Source organism: Meles meles, chromosome 18, assembly GCF_922984935.1.
Source record: "Meles meles chromosome 18, mMelMel3.1 paternal haplotype, whole genome shotgun sequence".
Lineage (NCBI taxonomy): Eukaryota > Metazoa > Chordata > Mammalia > Carnivora > Mustelidae > Meles > Meles meles.
In genome coordinates this window covers 50,114,425-50,139,226 of record NC_060083.1, presented here as the reverse complement: position 1 = coordinate 50,139,226, position 24,802 = coordinate 50,114,425, and the positions used below count along the sequence as shown (strand labels likewise).

The 24,802-nt window shown below is 37.9% G+C and overlaps 1 protein-coding gene across 1 annotated transcript in view; it reads left to right on the top strand.

Moving 5' to 3' along the window:
- SMURF2 (SMAD specific E3 ubiquitin protein ligase 2) overlaps positions 1-24,802 on the top strand; it is a 118,723-nt gene that overhangs the window by 66,007 nt on the left and 27,914 nt on the right. The window contains exons 3-6 of the mRNA XM_045985965.1: positions 5,000-5,108; positions 14,782-14,915; positions 17,259-17,324; positions 22,514-22,598. Of these exons, the coding sequence (XP_045841921.1) occupies positions 5,000-5,108; positions 14,782-14,915; positions 17,259-17,324; positions 22,514-22,598 (394 nt within the window). The remainder of the gene's footprint in view (positions 1-4,999; positions 5,109-14,781; positions 14,916-17,258; positions 17,325-22,513; positions 22,599-24,802) is intronic.

Below are 24,802 nucleotides of genomic sequence, written 5' to 3'. Positions count from 1 at the left end.
TCTGAGAAAATCTAGAGGACTCTTGCTTTAATTTTTGATAAACCTCCGAGAGCCAATTATTACCACTTATATGATCTTTATCTGCCCTTAAATTGTAGGTAGGAAAAGAAGGAGGAGTTCCTTCTTGAACTCTTTTTCTTTTTCATTGGTGTAGGTGTAAATGTTAATAAAAATTCTTAAAGAGTTGTGAATTTGCTCCAGCGATAAGAAAATTAGGGGAAACTATGTGATTATATTTAAAACCAGAATGGAAGAAACACTGGATGGTTCTGGAAAGGGAAGTAGGAAAGCCAATCCTGAGGCCTTCAGAAGACACTCAGCCAGGGGTGGGCTATCTCTCAGGTTCACGGTGGGAACAGCCTCTGCTGTGGTAGATTTACATCTTTGGTCTGTTTATAAGTTGAGGGTTGCCCACATTAATTCCAGAGAAAGAATGATAATACTTCCTAAATCTCGTAATGAAATTTGAGTTGGGAGTGTCTGTTGATCAGAGTGCAGTTATCATTGATTCCAAAATGTAAAGTGTTTGTAATGAGGTTTAAATCATGTTGAATGAGAAGAGTAAATTTTAATATCAAGCTTGACTATATAGACTGATGAAATATGTATGTGTGTATATATTTAATTATAGGAAGAAAATACAAAGCCAAGTGTTGTAATTTGTATAATTTGAGATAATACTATTTATCTTGGGTATCTACCCTTGCTAATTTGTTTTTAAGAATTGTTTGCAAGCTTATTGGCTTTAAAAAATAAGTTCCTTCCCCTTCCCCCCACAATTTTAGAAGGAAAAGTTTCTCAACATGTAGGAACATGTAGAGAGTTTTATAGTGAATATCCACCATCTGGATTCTTCCATTAGGTTTGTCACATACCTGTTTATCCATTATCTGCTTTTTAAAGTAGGTTTTCTCTTTTTAAAGATTTTATTTATTTATTTATTTGAGAGAGAGAAGCAGACTCCTTGGTGAGCAGAGAGCCCGACGCAGGGCTGGATCCCAGCATCGTGAGATCATGACCTGAGCCTAAGGCAGACACTTAACAGACTTAGCCACCCAGGTCCCTGAAGAATGTTTTCATTAGTATATACTTTTTCTCTTTTATGCAACATTTAAATAAAAGATTTGTGTGTAAGCTATTGTGTTAAGGTGCTGTATGTAAGGGCCAAATTGAAGCAATCAAAACCAAGATGGTTGGTGATTTTTTTTTTTTCTTCCCCCAATCAAAAATTAAAGCTTTAGGGACACCTGGATGGCTCACTTGGTTGAGTGTTAGACTCTTGATCTCAGATCTTGATCTCATGGTCATGAGTTCAAGCCCCGAGACTGGGCTTCGTGCTGGACATGGAGCCTACTTAAAAAACAACAGCAACAACTTTGCTTTTCTGGAAAGTAGTACACTTCTAAGTTGAAGTTTTTATTTCATTATTATTTGCAGTCCAAGTACATTTGTATAGCGAAAAAGTCTTGAGCTTTAGCTATTTTTATATGACTCAGAAGTGATGGGGGTAATTGAGAAATTTTTAAAAATACAGAAAATACCTTAGCCACCTTATATTTACCACTAGAGGTCTCACTCACGTCAGAAACCTTGATAGCTTTTGACTACTTTATAGTAACTTGGCTCTCAAGTTAAATTTTTGTGGAGTAATATAACCAGGTAAGTTGAAATTTAGTTATTTTTGTTGTTGTTGTTGTTAGGCTATAGAGCTTGTATTTTGTATTATCGAACAGAAGAGAAATGTAGGAGGCTGGGACTGAGAATTTTGTACTTGATGATTTGGAAGCCATATGTAGTTGTTTGTGTGGAAAAGTTTTCCTTAGTCCTTAATTCTATAACTGGTTAAACATCTAAAAGGAAAGCTCGAAATGTGGTTTTGTTTTTGTTTTTGCTTACAAACATACATTTATGTGTTTTTTGAGATAGTAGAATCAAAACAAGATAGAATGGATTCCTTCAGGAGAAAATACTTAATGTTATCGAAGTCAGAGGGAAAAGTACTTTTCCATTAAACACAGTTAAAAATGATTAGGTATTATTGAAATACTATGAGTATATTTTGTACATGATTTAAAAAAACTAAAAAGGGGTGCCTGGGTGGCTCAGTCATTAAGCATTTGCCTTCAGCTAAGGTCATGATCCCAGGTTACTGGGATTGAGCCCCACATTGGGTTCCCTGCTTATTAGTAGGGAGCCGCCTTCGTCCTCTGCCAGCTGCTTCCTATAGAGAGAGCTTGTGCTCTATCTCTGTGTCAAATAAATAAATAAGTAAATCTTAAAAATGTATATATAGTTAAATATATCAATACCCTAACTTCCCAAGTATCTTCTTAAATACTTGACACATTAATTTTGGTCTTCTCTTATTTGAAGTTAACAGATCACAGAATCATAAGAATTGGGGAACTGACAAGATGGTTTCTGACTGTCCTTCAGTCTTGGCACATTGGTATCTTGACTTAAAAAAAAGATACCAGAATGTAGATATCAAGGTGTACAAGTTCTTTAGTTATCAAGACTTACCGACATTTTGTTCTAGTATTTTCAGCTGTCCATAGGAAATCTTTGCTCTCCCCAAATATGTTTAATGTTGAAATTGTCATTTTTTAAAAAAGATTTTTATTTATTTATTTGACAGCGAGATCACAAGTAGGCAGAGAGGCAGGCAGAGAGAGAGGAGCAAGCAAGCTCCCCGCTAAGCAGAGAGCCGGATGCAGGGATCCCAGGACCCTGGCTGGGATCATGACCTGAGCCGAAGGCAGAGGCTTTAACCCCCTGAGCCACCCAGGCGCCCCCTAAATTGTCATTTTTAAAAAATATTTTATTTATTTATTTTGACAGAGATCACAAGTAGGCAGAGAGGCAGGCAGAGAGAGGGAGGGAAGCAGGCTCCCTGCTGAGCAGAGAGTCTGATGCTGGGCCTGATTTCAGGACCCTGAGATCATGACCTGAGCCACCCAAGTGCTCCCTAAATTGTTACTTTTGTTTCTAACATTTTATTTATAAATAGTTCTACCTTCCAATTTTTCTTTCCTCCTCAAAGACCACTCTTCTCATTGTTACTTAAGGCTGAAGACTGTAGTGTCATTTTTTACTTTAGTTTCTTATATACTCATTAGCTCTTTCAGAGCAGCCTAATTTACTGTCACTTTCCTTTTCATATGACTTCACTAGTGCAGAGTTTACTTACTTTACTGTTCTTTCATCCTACTCTGTGGAACTTCCATCAGCTTCATAGATGTTCTCTGTACCAGTCTTTCCTTCTCCCAGTCCACCCTGAATATCACTAGTGAAAAAACAGGACCATGTATTTACAGCCTTGCTTAAGAACCTAAAGTGGCTCCCTGTTATCTGTTTCAGTCATTTTCTGACTTTCAAGCCTCTCTTAACCAGCAGTATTTGCTTTTACACATTAGCATAGAGGATTTGGTTCGACTCCTCAGAGCCCTTCACATATTGTCGGTATTGTCATACCTTTCTTGGCAATCTTCCTGTTTGTCCTTTAAAGCACTACTGAGTCCCATCTCCATATACTCCCCTCCCCCACCCCTTTGATTAACTGTTCAAACTCCAACTGTTCTCTTGTTTTTCTGAGCTCTTACTTGTACTCACTGTTGAACTACATAGTAAATGAGAGTATAACATAGCATAGTGGTTAAGAGCATGAAATCAAGAATCAGATTATTTGTGCTGCATGGCTTTAAAAATCTAAACTTTAGACCCTGACTCTGTCATGTGCTGTTTGTCCTTGGACTAGTTAATTAATCCTCTTGTGCCTCAGTTTCCTTATCAGATGAGATTATAGTGGTATTTACCCCATTGGATTATTGTGAAGAATAACAGATTGAATGTAAGTAAAGCATTTAGAGTAGTGCCTGACATAGTATTTAAAGTGTTTTCTTTATAGTCAGTACAAACACTTGTTTATTCTCAGGTTCACCTCTCCCCCACATTTTTTTTTTTTTTGAAGATTTTATTTGTGACAGAGAGAGAGAGTGAGAGGGAACACAAACACGGGGGAGCTGGAGAGGGAGAAGCAGGCTCCCCGCTGAGTAGTGAGCCTGATGTGGGGCTCGATCTGGGACCTTGGGATCCTGACCTGATCTGAAGGCAGATGCTTAATGACTGAGCCATCCAGGTGCCCTACCCCACAGCGTTTTCAAAAAAAAGATATACTTATTCATGTGAGAGGAAGAGAGGGAGCGAGAGTGAACATGAGCTGGGGGAGGGGCAGAAGGAAAGAGTGAGTCTCAGGCTGACTTCCTGCTGAGTGCAGAGCCCGATGCAGGGCTCAGTCTCACAACCCATGAGATCATGACCTGAGCTGAAACCAAGAGTTGGAGGCCTGACCCACTGAGCCACCTGGGTTCGCCAACCCATACACTACCCCCACCCCCGCCCCCACCTGCCATCCTCCCTGAAACCTCGGCATATTCTTATCTCCCCAGTTAGATAGTAAGATCTTTTAAGGTGGAGTATCAGATTTTTTATCTCAGTTTCTCTTCACTCATGGTAGCTATCAAAACTTTCTGGCTAATTTGATTTCTCTGTAGCCCATGTTCTTATGTGAAGATCTTTAGTAAGCTCTTTCTTTAAATGCTACTAAGAGAGACCTTGGGAAGGCTCTCAGAGAGCCGGGAATGTTTTAACCTTCCTGGGGTCAAGGGGCTGGTAAAGATCTATAAAAAGTCCACATTTTGAGGTAACCTGTAGGCTTTGGTAGTTTAAGCTGAGAATGTTTGAGATAGGAGCAAGAAAAAAAAGTGTAGCTTTTGGTATTTAATATAGAATTAACTTTAATCTTAATTTTAATATAGAATTAACTTTAATCATAATTTTAAAATGGACCACTTTCATTTATAGCTAAATGTTCAACTTTTTATAAAGAATGGAATAATCTTTTGTTTTGTAGTAAATAGTGAGCTTTATACAATTAATCTTCTATTTTCCATGCCAGAATATTCTTTATTAAAAAAAAAATTTCCCCCTTTTTTCACAGGACTTCCTGATCCATTTGCTAAGGTGGTGGTTGATGGATCTGGGCAATGCCATTCTACAGATACTGTGAAGAATACACTTGATCCAAAGTGGAATCAGCATTATGACCTGTAGGTTTAAATGACTCATTTGCAATGAAACTTAGAATCAATATTATTTGATAGAGTCTTTGAAAAGAATCTCTGAAAATGATCAGAATTTGATCTGTGGTATAATTTGGTCTTCACAGAGGGACACAAAACCTAATGGAAAGGTACTTTTGTCTTATTGATAGCTGGTTGGTTTTGAAAGACGAAGTGCCGCTAATGAGCCTATGGAGAACAGAATGCATGTGCAGCTTAGAGACCCACCCCATCTTTTTTCCGTTAAGTAAAGGTATTAATTTACTTTTGGCCAATTATGAGTAATAAACAAGAAGTCATAATTGGGATGCACTCGTAGGCATTCTTTTTGCTTTTGTAGGTTGCTTTTATTTTAATCACAGTAGTATATGTAACTTCCTAAAAAGGCACATAGTACTGTAAGGCTTTTAATGGGAAGGTGCAGTTTGCTGTCCCATTCTTATTCCTGATTCCCATTCTCAAGGTAACTACTTTGAGTAACTTTGACTGTTAATTCTGGTATTTTCTTCTGTTCATGCTCATTTTATGCATCTCTATGTGGGGTGGGTGTGGGAGGAGAGATGCAGAGAGAGATTTAGTATATACATACTTTTAGTTTTAGGTATTATTTTTACATTTCCTACCATACAAAAAGTTAAGCTTTTAATTAAAAACTTATTAAAATAAAAAATTAGCTTTTTTTTTTACAACTGATCTCTCTCATCCCTACTGCCACAATACTCACAACACCCAGTGGCACTTCTTTCTCCCAGTCCCCAGTATAGTTATGTGAACCTTTTTGGTTAAATCATTGTTCTGTATTTACATTACTATGATCATGTAAATCATAATTGAGGCTTGTGGTGTGCAATGGTTACATTTCCTTTCTTGATAACTTTTGTTTTTCTGGAGTTATAACTATCTTACTTTGCCATTTGCTTAGTTTTCTCTCTGTTTCATTGGTTAATTTCCAGTCTCGCACAGGACTGAACATTTCTCCATATATTCCGCCACACAAGCAATTCCATTGACTTTGTTTTCTTCTTGGAGATATCCCTCCTGTAACCTCTGTCCTCTTCCTCCAGTCTGGTCTGGTAGTCTAAACTGGTCTAAGATCTGCGCAATTGTCTGGGAACTTGCCTTTATCATTACATTGGGGATTTCCTTTGTCTCTTCTAGGTTCAGTGACTTCCCATTTTTTGTTTATTCCCTATTTTGGTGTAGTCTGTCTTTCATTGAGAAAGAGTACAAAGATAGGGAAAATTTCTTTGATATTTTATCTGAAAACATACTTTGTCTTCTCACTTGATTGTCTACATATAAACTTCTAGGTAAGACATCACTTTCTTTCCAAATTGTGAATACAATGCTCCACTGTCTTGCAGGTCTAGGTCAGCACTGCTGAATAGAAATACAATGGGAGCCACAAATGGGAGCTCATCTGCAATTTTAAATTTGCTAGAAGCCACATTTTAAAAATTCAATAAACAGAATGTTTTAATAAATATATTTTATTTAGTTCAGTATATCTAAAATATTCTCATTTCAACATATAATGAATATAAATTTTTTTATAAATAGAATTTTTTAAAAAAGCATTTTAAAATTAAGTCTTTGAGATCTTAGAGGAGTCTGTTTTGCACTTACAGAGTGCCTCAGTTTGGATGAGCTTCTAGTACTTAGTAGCTGCCCTTTTGAACAGTGCAGTTTTAGAGCCATTACCAATGGCATCCTGATTTTGGCTTTCTTGATTATTGTCTTCCACGGGAAGATTCCAGGGTATTCTCTTTATGCCCGATACATTTTTTGATGATGGTCTTAGTATATATTATTGTTACATAGTGCTAGATACTTATTAGAAACTTTAAATCTGGATAATGAAACACTTTTTAAAAATTTTAATTTCAGGGGCGCCTGGGTGACTCAGTGGGTTAAAACCTCTGCCTTCGGCTCTGGTCATGACCCCAGGGTCCTGGGATCGAGGCCCACATGGGACTCTGCTCAGCAGGGAGCCTGCTTCCCTTCTCTCTCTCTCTCTCTGCCTGCCTCTCTGCCTACTTGTGATCTCTGTCTGTCAAATAAATAAATAAAATCTTTAAAAATCTTTTTTTTAATTTCAGTATAGTTAACATATGATGTTATATTAGTTTCAGGTGTTCAGTATAGTGATTCAATCGTTCCATATATTACTCAGTGTTCATCAAGATAAGTGAACTCTTGGAGCACCTGGGTGACTCAGTGAGTCAAGCATCTGACTCTTGGTTTCAGCTCACGTTATGATCTCAGTGTTGTGAAATTGAGCATTGGGCTCTGTCCTGGGCATGGAGCCTGCTTAAGAGTCTTTCTCCCTCTCACTCTGCTCCCCCTACATCCCACTCCCTCACTGACTCCCCCCAACCCAAAAAAAGCTAAGTGTACTCTTAATCTCCTTCGGCTTTTTCACCTGTCTCTTCCCTTCTGTAGCCATCTGTGTTCTCTATAGTTAAGAGTCTGTTTTTTTGGTTAATTTTCCCCCCTTTGCTCATTTGTTTTATTTCTTAAATTCCACATATGAATGAAATCATATGGTATTTGTCTATCTCTGACTGGCTTATTTTGTAGCATTATGCTCTCTAGATCCATGTTGTTTCAGATGGCAAGATTTCATTCTTTATTATGGTTGAATAATATTCCATTCTTTATCCATTCTTGTCTGAATGGACACGTGGGCTGTTTCCATAATTTGGCTATTGTAAGTAATGCTGCAGTAAACATGGGGGTACATACTTTTTGAATTAGTATTTTCGTATTCTTTGGGTAAATATCCAGTAGTGTGATTACTAGATCGTAGGGTAGTTCTAGTTTTATTTTATTTTATTTTTTTGAGAGAGAGCACGTGAACCAGGGGTGGGGCAGAGGGAGAGAGAGAATCTCAAGCAGACTCCACACTGAGGGTATAGCTGAACATGGGGCTCATTGGGTCATGATGACCCCAACCAAGGTCACAATCCAAACAGAAATCAAGAGTCAGACACTTAACTGACTGAGACGTCCAGGTGCCCCTCTGTTTTTAATTTTTAAAAAATATTTTATTTATTTTGGGGCACCTGGGTGACTCAGTGGGTTAAGTCTCTGCCTTCGGCTCAGGTCATACTGTCAAGGTCCTGAGATCGAGCCCCGTGTGGGACTCTCTGCTTGGCGGGGAGCTGCTTCCCCCTCTCTCTCTGCCTGCCTCTCTGACTACTTGTGATCTCTCTCTCTGTCAAATAAATAAATAAAAATCTTTAAAAAATAATAAAAAATAAAAATATTTTATTTATTTTTAGAGAGTAGAGCAAGTGCGTGAGAGCAAGCAGTGGGGCTGGAGAAAGATAAGCAGACTCGGCACTGAGCTTAGAGCCCAACATGGGGCTTGATCTCAGGACCCTGAAATCATGACCTTAGCTGAAATCAAGAGTCATATGCTTAACTGACTGAGCCACCCAGGCATCCCACTATTTTTAATTTTTTTTTGAGGAACTTCCATATGTCTTCCATAGTGGCTATACCAGTTTACATTCCCACTAACGGTGCATGAGGGTTCCTTTTTCTCCACATCCTCAACAACACTTGTTTTTTGAGTTTATGATTTTAGCCTTTCTGACGGGTTTGTGAGGTGATGTCTTATGGTTGTGATTTGTATTTTCCTGATGATGAATGTGAGCATCTTTTCATGTGTCTCTTGGCCATCTGTATGTCTTCTTTGGAGAGATGTCTGTTCATATCTTCTGTGTGTTTTTTAATTGGATTATTTGCTCTTTTTTTGGTGTTGAGTTGTTTAAGTTCTTTATGTATGTTGCATACTAACCCTTTACTGGATATGTCACTTGCAAATATTTTCTCCCATTCAATAGATTGTCCATTAGTTCTTTTTGTCCTTTTCTGTGCAGAAGCTTTTTATTTTGATGGACTCCCAATAGTTTATTTTTGCTTTCGTTTCCCTAGCCTCTGGTGACATATCTAGGAAGATGTTATTATGGCTGATGTCAGAGAAATTACTTCTGGATACTTAACTCTTTAGTTAATAGAAAATTATTTATTTATTTATTTAGTAAGAGTAATTAAAAGATCTTTTTTTATTTATAAAAAAATTTAGGGGCGCCTGTGTGGCTCAGTGGGTTAAGGCCTCTGCCTTCAGCTCAGGTCATGATCCCAGGGTTCTGGGATCAAGCCCCGCATCAGGCTCTCTGCTGAGCAGGGATCCTGCTTGTGATCTCTGTCAAATAAATAAAATCTTAAAAAAATTTTTTTAAATTTTTATTTTTTTAAGATTTTATTTATTTACTTGACAGGAAGGGAGAGCACAAGCAGGGGGAGCAACAGGTAGAGGCAGAGGGAGATGGTGTGTTTTTTGGCTCTGTACTGAGCAGAGAGCCTGACATGGGACTCTCTGATCCCAGGACTCTGGGATCACAACCTGAGCAGAAGGCAGACCCTTAACTGACTAAGTCATCTGGGCATGCCCATCATGCCCGCCATAAGATGTTACTTTTAATCTCTACTCTCAACATGGGACTTGAACTTACAACCCTGAGATCAAGAATTGCATGTTCCACTAACTGAGCCAGCCAGGCGCCCCTGTCTTTATTTATTTATGGGTAATTTCCTCTCCATTTTTTCTTTCTCTCTTTTTCCTTTTCTGGAACTCCTGTTATTTTGGATGTTATCCCTTCTGAACTGATCGTCATTTAGTTATCTTTTTTTCCTCCCATATTTTCTCTTTTTTAAAAGATTTTATTTACTTGAGAGAGAAAGGAGTGTACAAGTGGGGGGAGGGGCTGAGAGAGAGAGAGTGAGAGAGTATGTAATAGGCAGACTCCCCGCTGAGCAGGGAGCCTGACAACCTGTTATCCCAGGACTCTAAGCTCATCACCTGAGCCAGTCCGATGCTTAACCAACTGAGTACGTTCTCTGTTTTAATAAACTATTTTTATTTTAGCAAAAAATTAAAAACTGTGACGAACTGTCTGGACTGTTTCCCCAATTTAATTTTCAAACATTCCTTTTATTGTCATTTCTGCTTTCACATTTTTAGCTTCCAAGGTTTTTGACTTTTTTTTCATAATTTCCTCTTATTTCTTGGATACAGTATCTTCTGTAATAAGAGAAGTTAGTTTCCTTCTGTTGCTTATATTGCCTCTCTTTTGTCAGAGTTCCTTATTTTCTGTTAGTTTGACTTGGGTTTCTTTGGTTTTATATTTAAAGGGGAGGCATTTAAATGTTGATTGGAAAATCTGTGCCCATGGGTAGAGCTGGTCCACTCACTAGGGTAATCAGGTGGGACTGTGACAATTCTCCCATTTCCTGCTTGGGGGCCATATATTCTTGGATTCTAGTGTTCTTGGAGCTGAAGACTGTAAGGATGCTAGGGGGTGTCTCTTTTGCCTGTATTAATCTCTTCTTAATATCCCTGCTTTTATTAAGGACTTTTATCTCCTTAGTCAGCTGTGCCTAGTGTCCTTCAGAGAATTTTTCCGAGTATAAACCTGAGGTCTCCTGCCAGGGTTGAGGATGAACTGGAAAAGGGGGAGGGGATTCAGGAGGGCTTTCCATGACTTTTTGTACTTCACTAGTCCTTCTGTTTTAGCCCTACCATCACCGTCAGAGTATCTTGGGCTTAGAAGTTTGTCAATATTTTAAGGATTTGATGGCAGTAGTAGTCTTGTTTTTTATTTGTTCCTCCCTGAAACCAGGTATAGGTTGCAGTTCTCTTTAGGTTGTTAATTCCATTATCACATGCTTTGTACACCACTACCATTTTGTCAGCGTATCTCATGTTATAGACATGTTAACTGCCTTGACATCATGACTTTCAACTGTTTGGTCTTTTAAGCTTTTTAAGCTTTAGACTTCACCCTTCATCAGTTTGAGATTCTTTTTCAAAGTGTTCCACTTGACTTACCTACAAAAATGAATTTTAGATCTCCCATCAAACCTTTATGCCTGACATCTCTGCTACTTACTTCTAGACAGATAGTTCTAGAACTACCCTAGAGTTCCCATCTCAGCCAGGACTCTGGTCAGCTACTTAAATTTGATTTTCTAAACCACATGTGAACAAACGTCCTGTCTCTACTATTAAAACACTGAGATATACCTAGAGACAACTCAGAATAAGGCTTTTGTGTATGCCCCTCAGTGCTATGGCTCAGTAACTCCCAAGTTAGTAGGCAGAGAAATAGGAACCAAAAAGTAGGCAATAGAGAGAAGTGAGAGTACCCGCTCTTGCCTCCACCGCTTGCTGATGCCGTCGTGTTTAACCCCTTGTGCATTGATTTCCATTGACAACAGCAACAATGCCTACTTTACAAGACTGATAAGACGAGTGAGACAGATAATACCTGTAAAGTACTTAGACTAGTACTGGACAGGTAATTCTCAAATGTTAGATGCTTTCAGTAAATGTATTGTATTATTGTATTGGGTCACACATTTTTTTTTTTTTTTTTATTATTTGATTTGGCCTACAGTGAATTTAAAATCACAGCTCCAATAAGCTATCTGTGTAACTGACTAAACTTTTGAGTTCTTAGATTGTTTTAAGCCATGTCTTTAAGCTTCAGTGATACTTAAATTCAGCCAAAGACCCAGGTACAATGTGAACAAGGCCTAGTCCTCCAAGTGTACAGCCAAGTGGTATCAACACAGTAGGAAATTATAAATAGTGTGATAAGAAAATGCGAAAGTATAGGGCACTCTGGAAACACGCAGAACTTCTTTAGATGAATTTAAGAGTTAAGGACAGCTTACTAGAAAAAATGACATTTAGGCTTAGACCTTAAGTAGGAGTTTACTTGAAAAAGGAAAAGTGGGCTGGCTCTAAGCAAAAGCGGTCTGTGTGGGGACCAGAGGTGAAAAAGATCATGGCTTTTAAAGCAGTTTGGAGGGGCAGCATTAGTGAGTTCACGTAGGGGCAGTATGGTATAGGACAAGCAAAGAGAGCTAGCTCATGAGGGTCCTTGAAAGCCCATTAGCAATTTGAACCCTCTCCTAAAAATCAGTGGAGAGCAATGAAAGGGTTTTAAGTGGGGGAGGTGCTATAATCAGGTTTATATCCAGGAGTGGACACTTGGACTGTAATGTGAAGAATGGCTAGGAGGGAGGCAATGATGTCCAGGAGACTAGTTCCAACACTGGAGTGTGCGGGAACCTTGTCGGTTGGAGGCTGGTGGAGCCTGTGGTGAGAGGATTCACCCAAGGCAGAACAAAAGACATAGAAGTTTACTGAATACACTGCAAGGGAGCAGTGGGCAGGACAGCAAAGGAGAGACTGGCTGCAAGGAGGCAGTGGCGGGGGTGGGGCTGTCGTTAAGTGGGGAGTGAGGAAGTATGGGAACATATGGAATTTTCCTTTTCTGGTACCTGCGCTGGTTGTAAGTAGCCCATTGGTCAGCTAAGGCCTATGGATATTTTGAGGTGGTGGGTCACTGTATGAGCTTGTTTGCATTCAGCCTGTGGTCACTGTGGCCCCTTTGACCTTACTCAGGTTTCCATTGCTCTGTTGCCCAGAAGTAACCTCTACATTCCCTCCTGAGAGTGACAATGACAAATCTTTGGTATTTGGGCAGAGGTCTTCTCTTTAGTAACTGTTTTCATGCTGGACCTGGGGGAGAGAGTGTACCTACCTAAATTTGTCTGTTTCAGGGGTTCTGTGCAAAGTTACAGACCAGAGCTTGGTATTATACTAATGCGCTAATAATAGGTAGTTTGAGTGAGATTCTTTGGTGGCCAGGTCCATGGAATTTAGAGGGTGGGGCCTCTCCAGTGGTATGGGCTGGAATCCCTGTTGAGTCATCATTTGTATGTGGAATTGTTGGATCCAGCACATAGAAATGAGGACTTTGTTAGAAGAGTAGTAATGTGAATGAAGAGATGTAGACTTTCTAAATATTTATAATATGGCCTTAAGACTTAAAAAAAATTTTTGTCCTTGAAGAAAATGAAATCACACTATATCCTGTGCTTTGCTGGGTTTGTCTCACAGGCTGTGGTTTGCTGAACTCTGCCTTAGACTCCTTGCTTTTCTAGCCTTGCTTCTACAGTCTTTCTCAACATAGCAGCTAGGATGGTCTTGTTAAATCTTGTTTCAAATCTTGTTACTCCTCTGCTGCACATCTTCTATTGATTTCAGCCTTACTTGGAATAAAGGCCAGAGTTCATACCATGGCTGACAAGGCCCTTTATGATTTGCTTTCTGTATTGGTTAGAGCAGACCAACTGATATAATAGGCAACTCCAGATTTTTAGTGACTTCATGCAGTAGCAGTGTATTTTGTATAAAAGTTTCATTTAGCCGGCGAGGTGGGGGGGGGGGGGGGCGCGGGCGCAGTGGTGATTCGCGGTCTCAGATTGTTCAAGGACACAAACTGACAGAATCTCCTCCAGTCTCTGGGCGTTGACAGCCAGTACGGCATGAGGGGATCAATCAATATTTTATCATACTTGTACATCAAGCTTACCAGTTGGGAGAGTGATTTAATGTGATTTTTTTTTCTTTTAATGTTGGTTTGGGGTGGTTTAGCTGTTTAATAATTGATTCTGGTTCTAGAATTTTGACATATCACGCAGGAGATAACTTGCCAAGTTAGGTCTGTTAGGTATAGTTAAAAATTGGTGCATGCGCCCTGGATAGTTTAGTCTAGAGTTTGTCCTTTGAAGCAATAGAAATGAAACTCAAATTAGCTTAATTTTTAAAAAGGGAATGTATTGGTTTGTATAATTAAAAGTCCGGGGTGGGGGGGCGGGGAAGGCATGCTTTAAGCACAGCTGGATCCAAGTGTGGCTTCCCTGTTTCTCATTTAAAAGTTTTAGTTCTCACTTAAGTGGTTTGGCTTTTTTATATACCAGGTGAATTTTTCTGATGTTACTGCTTTACCGAATGATACTTCAAGGTCAAGGTTGCTGGACCAAAAATTTGACCACTTAGAGGCAATGAAATAGGATTAGGGTTCTACTGATACACTTACGTTATTTGATTATATTTTTGCATGGAATGGCACCATGTGAACCAATTGGCTGTGGTAGAGCTTTTACGTACTTGCAGGTATATGCACAGACAAGTGTAGTAACGCTTTTCCCTGCTCTGCTTGTCTGCAGGCAGTGAAGTGAAACCTGCAAGAGTCCTGCTCGCTCAAGGCCTGCATACAGGAAAGAAGCAGGGGAAAAGCGTTACAATCAGCTTTTGTTCTACAGCATTTTAAAACATAACAGGTATGTCAGATTTTTGGTCTGTCAGCCTTGACGATGCCCTTTGAAAACTAACGAGTACTCTGAGATGATAGGGCATGCCATTGCAGTGTTTTTAAAACGTGACTGATAAACGTTCCTGTAACATTTTTGTTCTTGGAAAGACATGTCAGAAACTCCTTCAGTGTTACTTGACACTAGCTACTAAAATAGATTTTTACTAACAAAAATTGTTACCCAGCCTGAGAGTGGTAGATATGGTGAAGGAGATAATAAGAATTCTTTTTGGATTTTACTTTTAAGATTTTTTAAAAAATTTAAATTCAATCCTGTGGGATCAATTGAACTCAAAACATATTTTGCATTATTTAGCCATTCTCTGAAGCATTTGTAGCTTTAGACTATAAAAGCAAAAGAAAAATTTCACACTAACTGCTTGTAGTTGCCAAGTTACCCATTCAGTCATGTTGTGTTTTAGGTATATTGGAAAGTCTGATTCAGTTACGATCAGTGTGTGGAATCATAAGAAGATCCATAAAAAACAAGGTGCTGGATTTCTTGGTTGTGTTCGACTTCTTTCCAATGCCATCAATCGCCTCAAAGACACTGGTTGTGAGTAGATACTAGTGCTTTTTAAAATTAAAAAAAAAGTATATGTATTTGTGTAACACACACACACACATCCCCACACATGGTTTTTGGGGGAGGCAGGGATCCCGAAACTTAACTTCCTATGTATGTTTGAAACATTGGTAGAAATTCTTGGTTAAATTTATTTTTTGGACTTTATAGAAAGAACGAAACTTTTAAAATACGTGAAACTTGAACTGCATCAGAGCTGCTGCTTAGTATGTAGTGAATTTTTTAGTGTTAGGAAAGGCTTGATATTCAAGAGTGAAAAGAAGGGCGTCAAAGTATATATGCCTTTTTAAAATTTCTTAGTACTCTTCTCTGGTTTTGGTGGATTTATGAGATAAAGTGAGTGTCATTTAGGTGACTGGAATGTTTAAGGGGAAATATTAGTGAATAAGAGTGATATATGACGGTGAAAAAAATTTAAAGTTCTGGAAAGGTAAAACATTGAGTGTAAGACAGCTGTATTAACTACTTAATTATAGCTTAGTTTTCCACCAACCTGGGTGTTTAGAAGATCAGGCCAAGATCAAGACATTAGAAATGATTTCCATATTGGATCGATAGGTTTAATTAGCATGTGCATAATTCATGTAACCAGGTGACAGATGTCTTTTGGGGGATTATTTCCGTTGGGACATAGATGAAAATGTCTTTTTCAACAAAATTTTTTGTTGTTTCTATGGGATTCTTTTTTATATAATATGAAAAATATTGCTAGTTATTGTCATGGGATTTTAACCCAGATGTCTCTGCCAAACGGAAAGTCACCTAGAATCTAGCTGAAGAAATTAATAAAAAATAGAGCAAATTTAGCTTTGAGTATTAGATATATTGAGATGACCCCTTTTAATGTAGTCTGTATCATAGTCCAGATACATAAATATTGATCTGTTAAAAAGGGAGAAAATTGTGCCAGAAATCCTGAGTTGGGGGAATTTAAAGGCACCTGAGAATTTCTTGTATCTCTGAGTTGACAGGGTGACCCAGCAGGAAATAGAGGACTTTGGGATTGGTAAAGGTCTAGCACATAAAAATGAACTGTTTTATGACTCAACCCAGCAGGCAAACTGAAAACTTAACAGGCCATATGTATGGCCTTATCTCTGCTTTCATTTAGTCAACATTTATTGAACCTTTAATGTGCCAAGTACTATTCAAAACCCTGGTGATAAAAGGTGAAAAAGGCATGGATCCTGTCCCTTAAGAAGCAAGGGCAAGGGCCTGCTGGCAAAAGGAGAAGGACTCACTGGAGAGACTGAACAAGAGAAGAGAAACTGCTTTGCAGAAGTCCACTATGTAGTGAATTTATCAGCGTCCATTTATTTTGCAAAGGGGAAAATGTCTGTTTTTGGCTGGATAGCCAGGCGCTGTAGTTTTGGGACACAGATTTTTCTTTCTACTGCCTGTGTTTCATTGCATTAATTTTCTTGAACCTTTTGATGTGCCATAATATTTCACTTATCAAACATTTATTGAGCACCCTGATACAGTGTTCTACCAGTTTGGAGTGGAACATACAAAGACCAATGTATGATCTCCTCCTCTTATCAATTCATAACTTCTTTAAATAGACAGATGGCATATAACTGTACAAGAATTCAGTTTTAAGTGCTATAATCAAAAGCAACATGTTGTGGGCGACACTGTTCCCTACTATGACTGAGCAGGTCAGTGTGATGCCTGTTCTGTTGATGAGGCATGAGAGAGTAAATGAGTTGCCCCTAAATGAGGTAGTAGCCAAACTGACTCAAATCCTTATCTTAGAGTTTAATACTCAGCTTCTTATTAATACTTACTTTGTGTAAGTGGAGCTCATTTGAAATGGTTAGATAAAAAATAACAGTGATAATAACTAACATTTATTGAACACTTATATGCCAGGAACTGTGCTAAAAGTTTTCCATAATTACCCAATTTGGTCCTTAAAAAATATGAGGTGGGTACTACAGTTATATGTGAGAAAATCAAGACTTGGATAAATTGCTTAAGAACAACAACTATTAAGTGACAAGCCAAGAGTCAGACAAAGTGGTCTGAAATCTTTGGAGAAAAAGTAATTGCCTCTTGGCAGTGTATACACCAGTACCGTACAGTTTTTGAAATCTGAATTTATCAAAACTCTGTTAAGACATTTATACTAATTATATATGCAGTTAGAAATTTTAAACATTTACTTCATCTTTAAAACATTATTATTTAAATGATAGGCCTGATTGCCACTGGATTATGGAAGTTTACCGTCACTCTATAGATGTTAGAAGCTCTGATACCAGCTTATTTTTTAATTTTTTAATTGCTTTTTTTGTTGATTTGAAATAGATCAGAGGTTGGATCTGTGCAAACTTGGGCCAAATGACAATGATACGGTTAGAGGACAGATAGTAGGTAAGTGGAATTTATAAAGTCATGTGAAATTTTGGCATCATTCAGACTGACCGAAATTCTAAATAATCTTTTAAATCCAGGTGTACTAACTATAGCTTCATTGTATTGGCTTGAGTTAAATGAGTCACATAAAATGTTTCAAACAGTGGATCCAGGTTCCAGGCTACCTTAATTTAAAGAATTTTAAAAAACCAAACCCTCGAACTATAAATGATGTTTAAAAAAAAAAAAAGAAAAGGAGGCTCCTAATGTGAAGAACTATTGCTCCTTTAGGCATTCTTTTAAAGACAGACTTTATACATGGTCTGAAACTTTTCTAAAAATAGTTCCTAAACTGGTTTTTGAGTAAGAATATTTTATTGAATGTTGTTTAAACTTTACAGTTTTAAGGGGCGCCTGGGTGGCTCAGTGGGTCAGGCCTCTGCTTTCGGCTCAGATCATGATCTCAGTCCTGGGATCAAGCCCCGCATCGTGCTCTCTGCTGAGCAGGGAGACTGCTTCCCCCTCTCTCTCTGCCTACCTCTCTGCCTACTTGTGATTGCTCGCTCTCTGTCAACTAAATAAATAAAATATTTACCAAAAAAATCACTTTACAGTTTTAAAATAAACAGTGCTAATTGAAAAGAATATGAGGAATGATAGAATACTGATTGGAAAAAGGTAGAGGTTGCTCTCTTACTCATAGGACACTCAGTGGACTATCTTGAATTGACTCAGAGGAAGGGTATTTTGTTTTAAAGATTTTATATATTTATTTGACAGAGACACAACAAGAGAGGGAACACAAGCAGGGGGAGTGGGAGAGGGAGAAGCAGGCTTCCTTTGGAGCAGGGAGCCTGATGGGAGGGTTGATCCCAGGACTCGGGGATCATGACCTGAGCCGAAGACAGATGCCTAATGACTGAGTTACCCAGGTCCCCAGAGGAAGGGCTTTATACAAAATTTCCTGAGACTCAAGAATTGATGGATTGATCTTTGATCAAGATACATAGTGTGTGGGGCTCTTGGGTGGCTCAGATGGTTGGACGTCTGCCTTTGGCTCAGGTCATGATTTCCAAGTCCTGGAATGGAGTCCCACATCAGGCTACCAGCTCAGCAGGGAGTTTGCTTCTCCCTCTTCCTCTGCCTTTCCCCCTGCTTGTGCTCTTCCTGTCTCTCTGAAATGACTAAATAAAAAAATCTTAAACAAACAAAAAAAACAAGACACATAGTGTGGTAGGACACCAAGGTGGGCTCCTTTGAGGCTTCTTTTTTTTTTTTTAAGATTTATTCATTTGACAGACGGAGATCACAAGTAGGCAGAGGCAGGCAGAGAGAGAGGAGGAAGCAGGCTTCCTGCTGAGCAGAGAGCCCGATGCGGGACTCGATCCCAGAGTCCCAGGACCCAGGACTCTGGGATCATGACCGGAGCCGAAGGCAGAGGCTTTAACCCACTGAGCCACCCAGGCGCCCCTCCTTTGAGACTTCTTAAAGAAGAAAACATAATTGGAATCTTAACACTTCAGTATAGAGCAGAATTTAAGATAAGTTGATTGCATTATGAAACTATCAGAGAGGTTTTAGTTACTGAAGTTACTTTTGAAGGGCTTCATTTCCCAAGGGAATGAATTGGGTTCGTAGTGAATTGCCAGAGTAGCAACATGACAAAGCCCTATGATAGTTACCGCAGGGAAATGTCTGCACTACAGCCTAATTGAGAATTCCTGTCATTCTTAGATTGAGAAGGGAGTAAAAAAACTCAAATGCTGGCATATAAGACTTTTTTTTGTTTGTTTTAAGATTTTATTTATTTATTTGACAGAGATACAGCGAGACAGGGAGGACAAGCGGGGTGGGGGGGAGAGGGAGAAGAAAGCTTCCTGTGGAGCAGGAAGTCTGATGCAGGGCTCGATACCAGGACCCCAGGATCATGACCCCAGCCGAGGGCAGACGCTTAACGGCTGAGCCACCTGGGCACCCCAACACATAAAAGACTTTTAACACTTGATCTCAGCCAAAAGGCCAAGAATCGATATATAAGACTTGTAAATGTGAGTGTTCTTACTTTATTTGATTTGGTATGTTATGTAATTTTTGCCAACTAATGTCCAGTAGTAACAAAATAGTTCTGCGAGGTGTAGATGGCATTTATAAAAACAGCAGACTTTCCTTTGTCAGTAATTAGAAATAAACCTATGGAGTATATTATATAAAAAAGGAAAGCTTTTCTTTAAAATGTGTGTGTGTTTAAATTTGAAGCTTTTGTGTGAACTTGGTTATCATAGTAGAGATATGTCGGACTCAAACATTATGCTTTATTGTCCTGCCATTTAAAAACGGAATAAATTAAAAAAAAAAAAAACGGAATAAATTAAAAAAAAAAGAATGAGTTCTAGTTCTTACTGAATTAGACCTTTACAAACAATCATGCATAGATGTATATAACATCCTTTGGGAAATGGAGAAAAATACACTAGAATACTAACTTTAAAAAAGTATATATCCCTTTCTAATAATTTTATATACATTTATATGTATATTTTTTATGATTTTGGTTCATTGAATATAAAATTTTTGTTTTCTTTCACTTACTGTAACCATTATTATTGTTTATAGTTAGTGATTTTAGAGGCTGAATTATATCAGTATGTCATAACTTAATTACTAGACTTTTTATTTTTTTATTACTATTATTTTTTTTGCTATTGTAACATTGAAACTTGCAAGCATTTTTGGACACTTAGCTTTATCCTATTTTTGGAGTATTACCATAGAGAAAAATCTCCCAAATTGAGACAACTGATACAAGGTTATAAATCCTCTCCCTTGTTTTTGAATCTGTTACTCAATTCTTCGCATCTCTTGTGAGGTTTTTCTTTTCTTGTTATAAAATCAAATAAAAATATAGACAGAGAACATAAGGAGCATCCATAATATGCCATCGTTGTCATTATCTTGATGCATATACCTTTTTAAAATTTTTAATTTATTTTTATTTTTTTAAAAGATTTTATTTATTTGACAGAGAGATCACAAGTAGGCAGAGCAGCAGGTGGGGGGGGGGGGGGCGCAGGCGGGGGTTGGGGGAAGCAGGCTCCCTGTTGAGATGAGAGCCTGATGTGGGAGCCCAGAGATCATGACCTGATCTGAAGGCAGAGGCTTAACCCACTGAGCCACGCAGGTACCCCTATACCTTTTTTTTAAATGATATTATACTGTGCAGAATTTTAAATAACCTGTTTTAATCTGTCCTAAACATCTTTTATTGTTGGTCATGGATGCATTTTAATGTTGTATAGCAGTTCATGGTGGACAAATAATTAATTTAGCTGTGCGTTATTGCTGGATATTTAGATTGTTTCTGATGTTTTAATGTTATGAACAGTGTTCTTACAAACATAATAGTTCTATGGTTCATTTTACATTTTGTTAGGATTAGGCCATTTGAAAATACAAACTCACCTAAAAATTGCTTAGGTATTTTGTAATACAGCAGTCTGGAGTTGAAGCTTATGAAATCCTTAATTGTGAGACTTAATATTATTCTAAACTCGCTAATGAGAAAATACATAGTTTTTGCAGGGATTATATTTGGGTAAGCATTTTGCTTAGCTTTTCTGTATAAAAACTGGTTAATACTGTTTTTAGTGCAATTTCCATATAACATTTTGTTTACATTCACTGAGGAGAGGTATGTTACAACGTCACCTATAAATGAAATTCATATAAAGGTGTAACGTATTGAACTTTCTGATTTTTCAAAATTTTTGCAGAGCTGGAAGATTTCAGAATTTTGGAATCCTTCCTAGAATGAAGGGTCATACTTTCTATGAAAGTCTACATAGATGTCATACTTTCTATAGTAACTGGTTAATTCTTTAAAAGTTGGGTTGGGGCACGTGGGTGGCTCAGTCTTTTAGTGTCTGCCTTCAGTTCATGATCCCAGGGTCCTGGGATGGAGCCCCGAATCGGGCTCCCTGTTCAGTGGGAAGCCTGCTTCTCCCTCTTCCTCTCCCCCTGCTTGTATTCCCTCTCTCGCTGTCTCTTTCTCTCTGTCAAGAAATAAATGAAAATCTTAAAAGATAAAAAAAATAAAAGTTGGATTATAGTCACATTTGCCTGTTCCTGTTTTATCTTTTGGGAGAATTGCCAAAAATAGAATTAAAGAATATTAGAGCAGCAAGGGGACAGACATATCTGTTAGCCTAACTTCCTCATTATTTAGATTATCTAAACTTCAAGAATGTTAAGTGTTTTGTTGAAGGTTATTTGCCAAACTAAGTGTTAGAGCCTGGTCTAGAGCTTACATCTCTTGCTTCCAAATTTATAGTAGTAGTTTTACCCCACACTAGATGATCATGTACTGTTCTAACTCATGGAATCTAAGTATTGCCTGATTGCCAGAATCCAGTTTCTTGGTGTTTTTTTTGTTTGTTTTTCGTTTTTTCAAGATTTATGTATTTATGCATTTATTTATTTATAAGATTTATTTTAGAGGGCACCTGGGTGGCTCAGCTGTTTAAGTGTCTGCCCTTGGCTCAGGTCATGATCCTAGTGTCCTGGGATCTAGTCCCACCTCAGGCTTCCTGCTCAGTGGGGAGTCTGCTTCTCCCTCTGCCTCTCCCGCTACAGATGCTTGCTCTCTCTCTCTCTTTCTCTCACAAAAATAAAAAAATAAAATCTTAAAAAAAACAAAACAAAGACTTTAGAGAGCACAAGAGCAGGAGGGGCAGAGGGAGAGGGGGAGAGAATCTCAAGCAGACTTGATCTCACAACCCTGAGATCACAACCTGAGTCCAAACCAAGAGTTGGACGCTCAACTGACTGTGCCACTCAGAAGCCCCTCTTTGTTTTTTTAAAGATATGTTAAGAATTAAACCCAAATTAATGTGAACTTTTCCACTTCCTCTGTATGTGAATATACCGTTCACGTGTTATGCCAGTTTTGAGTATAGTAGAGACCTTGCATTGCTCCATTACAGTGGTCGAAAAGGATTTAAACTCTCCTCCATGACCACAATAAAGGATACAAAATCATAAAATTTTAATGTCATTCCTGAATGGAAAAAGAAATTACAGATTTTATTAAAAGCTGAAGAGTTCATTCTGAAGTATTAAATAAGCTAGATGTCTTTTAAAGATACATATTTTAAATTGTAATAAATCTTTCTAGTTTTCCAATTCTTAGTAATTTTTTTGTTGTCTTACAGTAAGTCTTCAGTCCAGAGACCGAATAGGCACAGGAGGACAAGTTGTGGACTGCAGTCGTTTATTTGATAATGATTTACCAGATGGGTAAGCTGAGATCATTAGAGAAATATGTTGATAACATCCTTCAAATAATGACAAATAAATCGGAATTTATTGTATGCTTAACTTTAGAAATTTGCTGATCAGTTCCAGAATCTAGATTTTTCTTTTTTTTTTAAAGATTTTATTTATTTATTTATTTTAAAGATTTTATTTATTTATATGACAGAGAGATCACAAGTAGGCAGAGAGAGAGAGGAAGGAAGCAGGCTCCCTGCTGAGCAGAGATCCCGATGCGGGGCTCGATCCCAGGACCCTGAGATCATGACCTGAGCCGAAGGCGGAGGCTTTAACCCACTGAGCCACCCAGGCGCCCCTAGATTTTTCTTATACTTGGAAAAACAGCAAGGAATCTTGTCAAGACAAATTTATAATAAACCATTAATTAGATATGTTAAATTTGGGGGCATCTGGTTGGTTCAGTCATTAAGTGTCTGCCTTTGATTAGGTCATGATCCCAGGGTCCTGGGATTGAGCCCCACATTGGGCTCCCTGCTCTGCAGGATGCCTGCTTCTCCCTCTCCCACTCTCCCTGCTTGTGTTCCCTCTCTCTCTGTCTCTCTCTCTCTGTCAAATAAATAAATAAGCAAAATCTTAAAAAATAATTTAAAAAATTTTTAAAAAAGTAAAAGAAAAACTTTCTTGTTTGATTAAATTATCAAAACCAGGCATAAAAGTGCCGAATCTGAGACATTACTCCATTTGGAGGAATGGGATAGAGATTTGTGAAGTAAAAATTTTAACATAGAAACATTTATTGTTGGGCGCCTGGGTGGCTCAGTCGTTAGGTGTCTGCCTTCAGCTCGGTCGTGATCCCAGGGTCCTGGGATCAAGCCCCACATCAGGCTCCCTGCTCAGTAGGAAGCCTGCTTCTCCCTCTTCCACTCTCCCTGCTTGTGTTCCCTCTCTCCCTGTGTCTCTCTCTGTCAAAGAAGTAAAACCTTAAAAAAAAAAAAAAGAACATTTATGAACCTGTGTGTGTCAGTTACTGTTAGAAGCACTTTCTGTGATGCGTTAGATCATTTAACTCACGTGTGTGAGTCTGGAATTAGACTGTCTGGGTTCTAATCCTTAGTCTTCTGATTTACAAGCTTTTGTGAATTTAGTTAGTTTATTTAACTTCTGTAAGCATTGGTTTATATTATAGAAGAGGATTGTGATAATAGTATTTATGCCATAAATTGTGAGGATTAAATGAAATCATTCATGTAAAGCACTTAGCACAAGGTTTTGCATATACTAAGTGCTTAGTAAATAATTAGCTGCTATTATTACTCTTGCTGCTACTGTTGTCACCCTCATTCGTTAAGTAGATTAACAACACTGGGACTCAGAGGAGTTAAGTAAACTTGCCTTGAAGGCTGCATAGTGAATGGTAGAGCTGTAATCAAAAGCCCATACTTTTGATTACTGTTCTGTCTTTGAAACTAGCGCTGACACTGTTCTGACTTTATTTTTAACTTTCAAAATATGTTTAATTAACACCAGTGAGCTGTAGTATATATACAATAAGTTATTTAAAGTATATAATTGGTTGGGTTTTGACTTAAATTATTTTTGATCCAAAATTTTACATCCAAGCCAGCGTATTTGCTCATTTTGTTTAAACTCTTAAAAATTGCCATAATTTAAGTCTGCTTATAAGTCACTGTAGTCCTTGATAAATATATTAATTCTTATGGCTGAAGTAGATTATGGTAATTTTGAAGGGGAAGTTTAGTGTGAAGTAACTTACCAGTATTAAGAGATTACAAAATTTAAGGCTTATTCTATACTTTATAGTATTTTATAGTACTTTCTTCCCCATTTGTTTTGTATCACAGCTTTAAAAAATTCCAGTTTGGTTTACATTTTATAATATAGTCGTGCATGTATATAATTTATATATTAATTGATAAGCACTACATTTTGTGCTTTGTTATCACAGGGCAAAAGACCCTTTAAGCATCTCTTTATTTCCTATTTTTTTATGACTCCTAAACTTCTGCGAGGGTTTTGGTGGAAATACTAACATTACCACATTTCTGTGGTCATTCACCAATATATTTTTACATATATAGATATATTTTGTTGTTGTTGTTGTTGTTACATGCATTAAAAATTTACTGAGGAGGAAGTACCATTGTTTTTTTTTTTTTAAATAATTTGGGTAGGCTAAATGCTTTAAAAAGCTTTTATAGGGGCGCCTG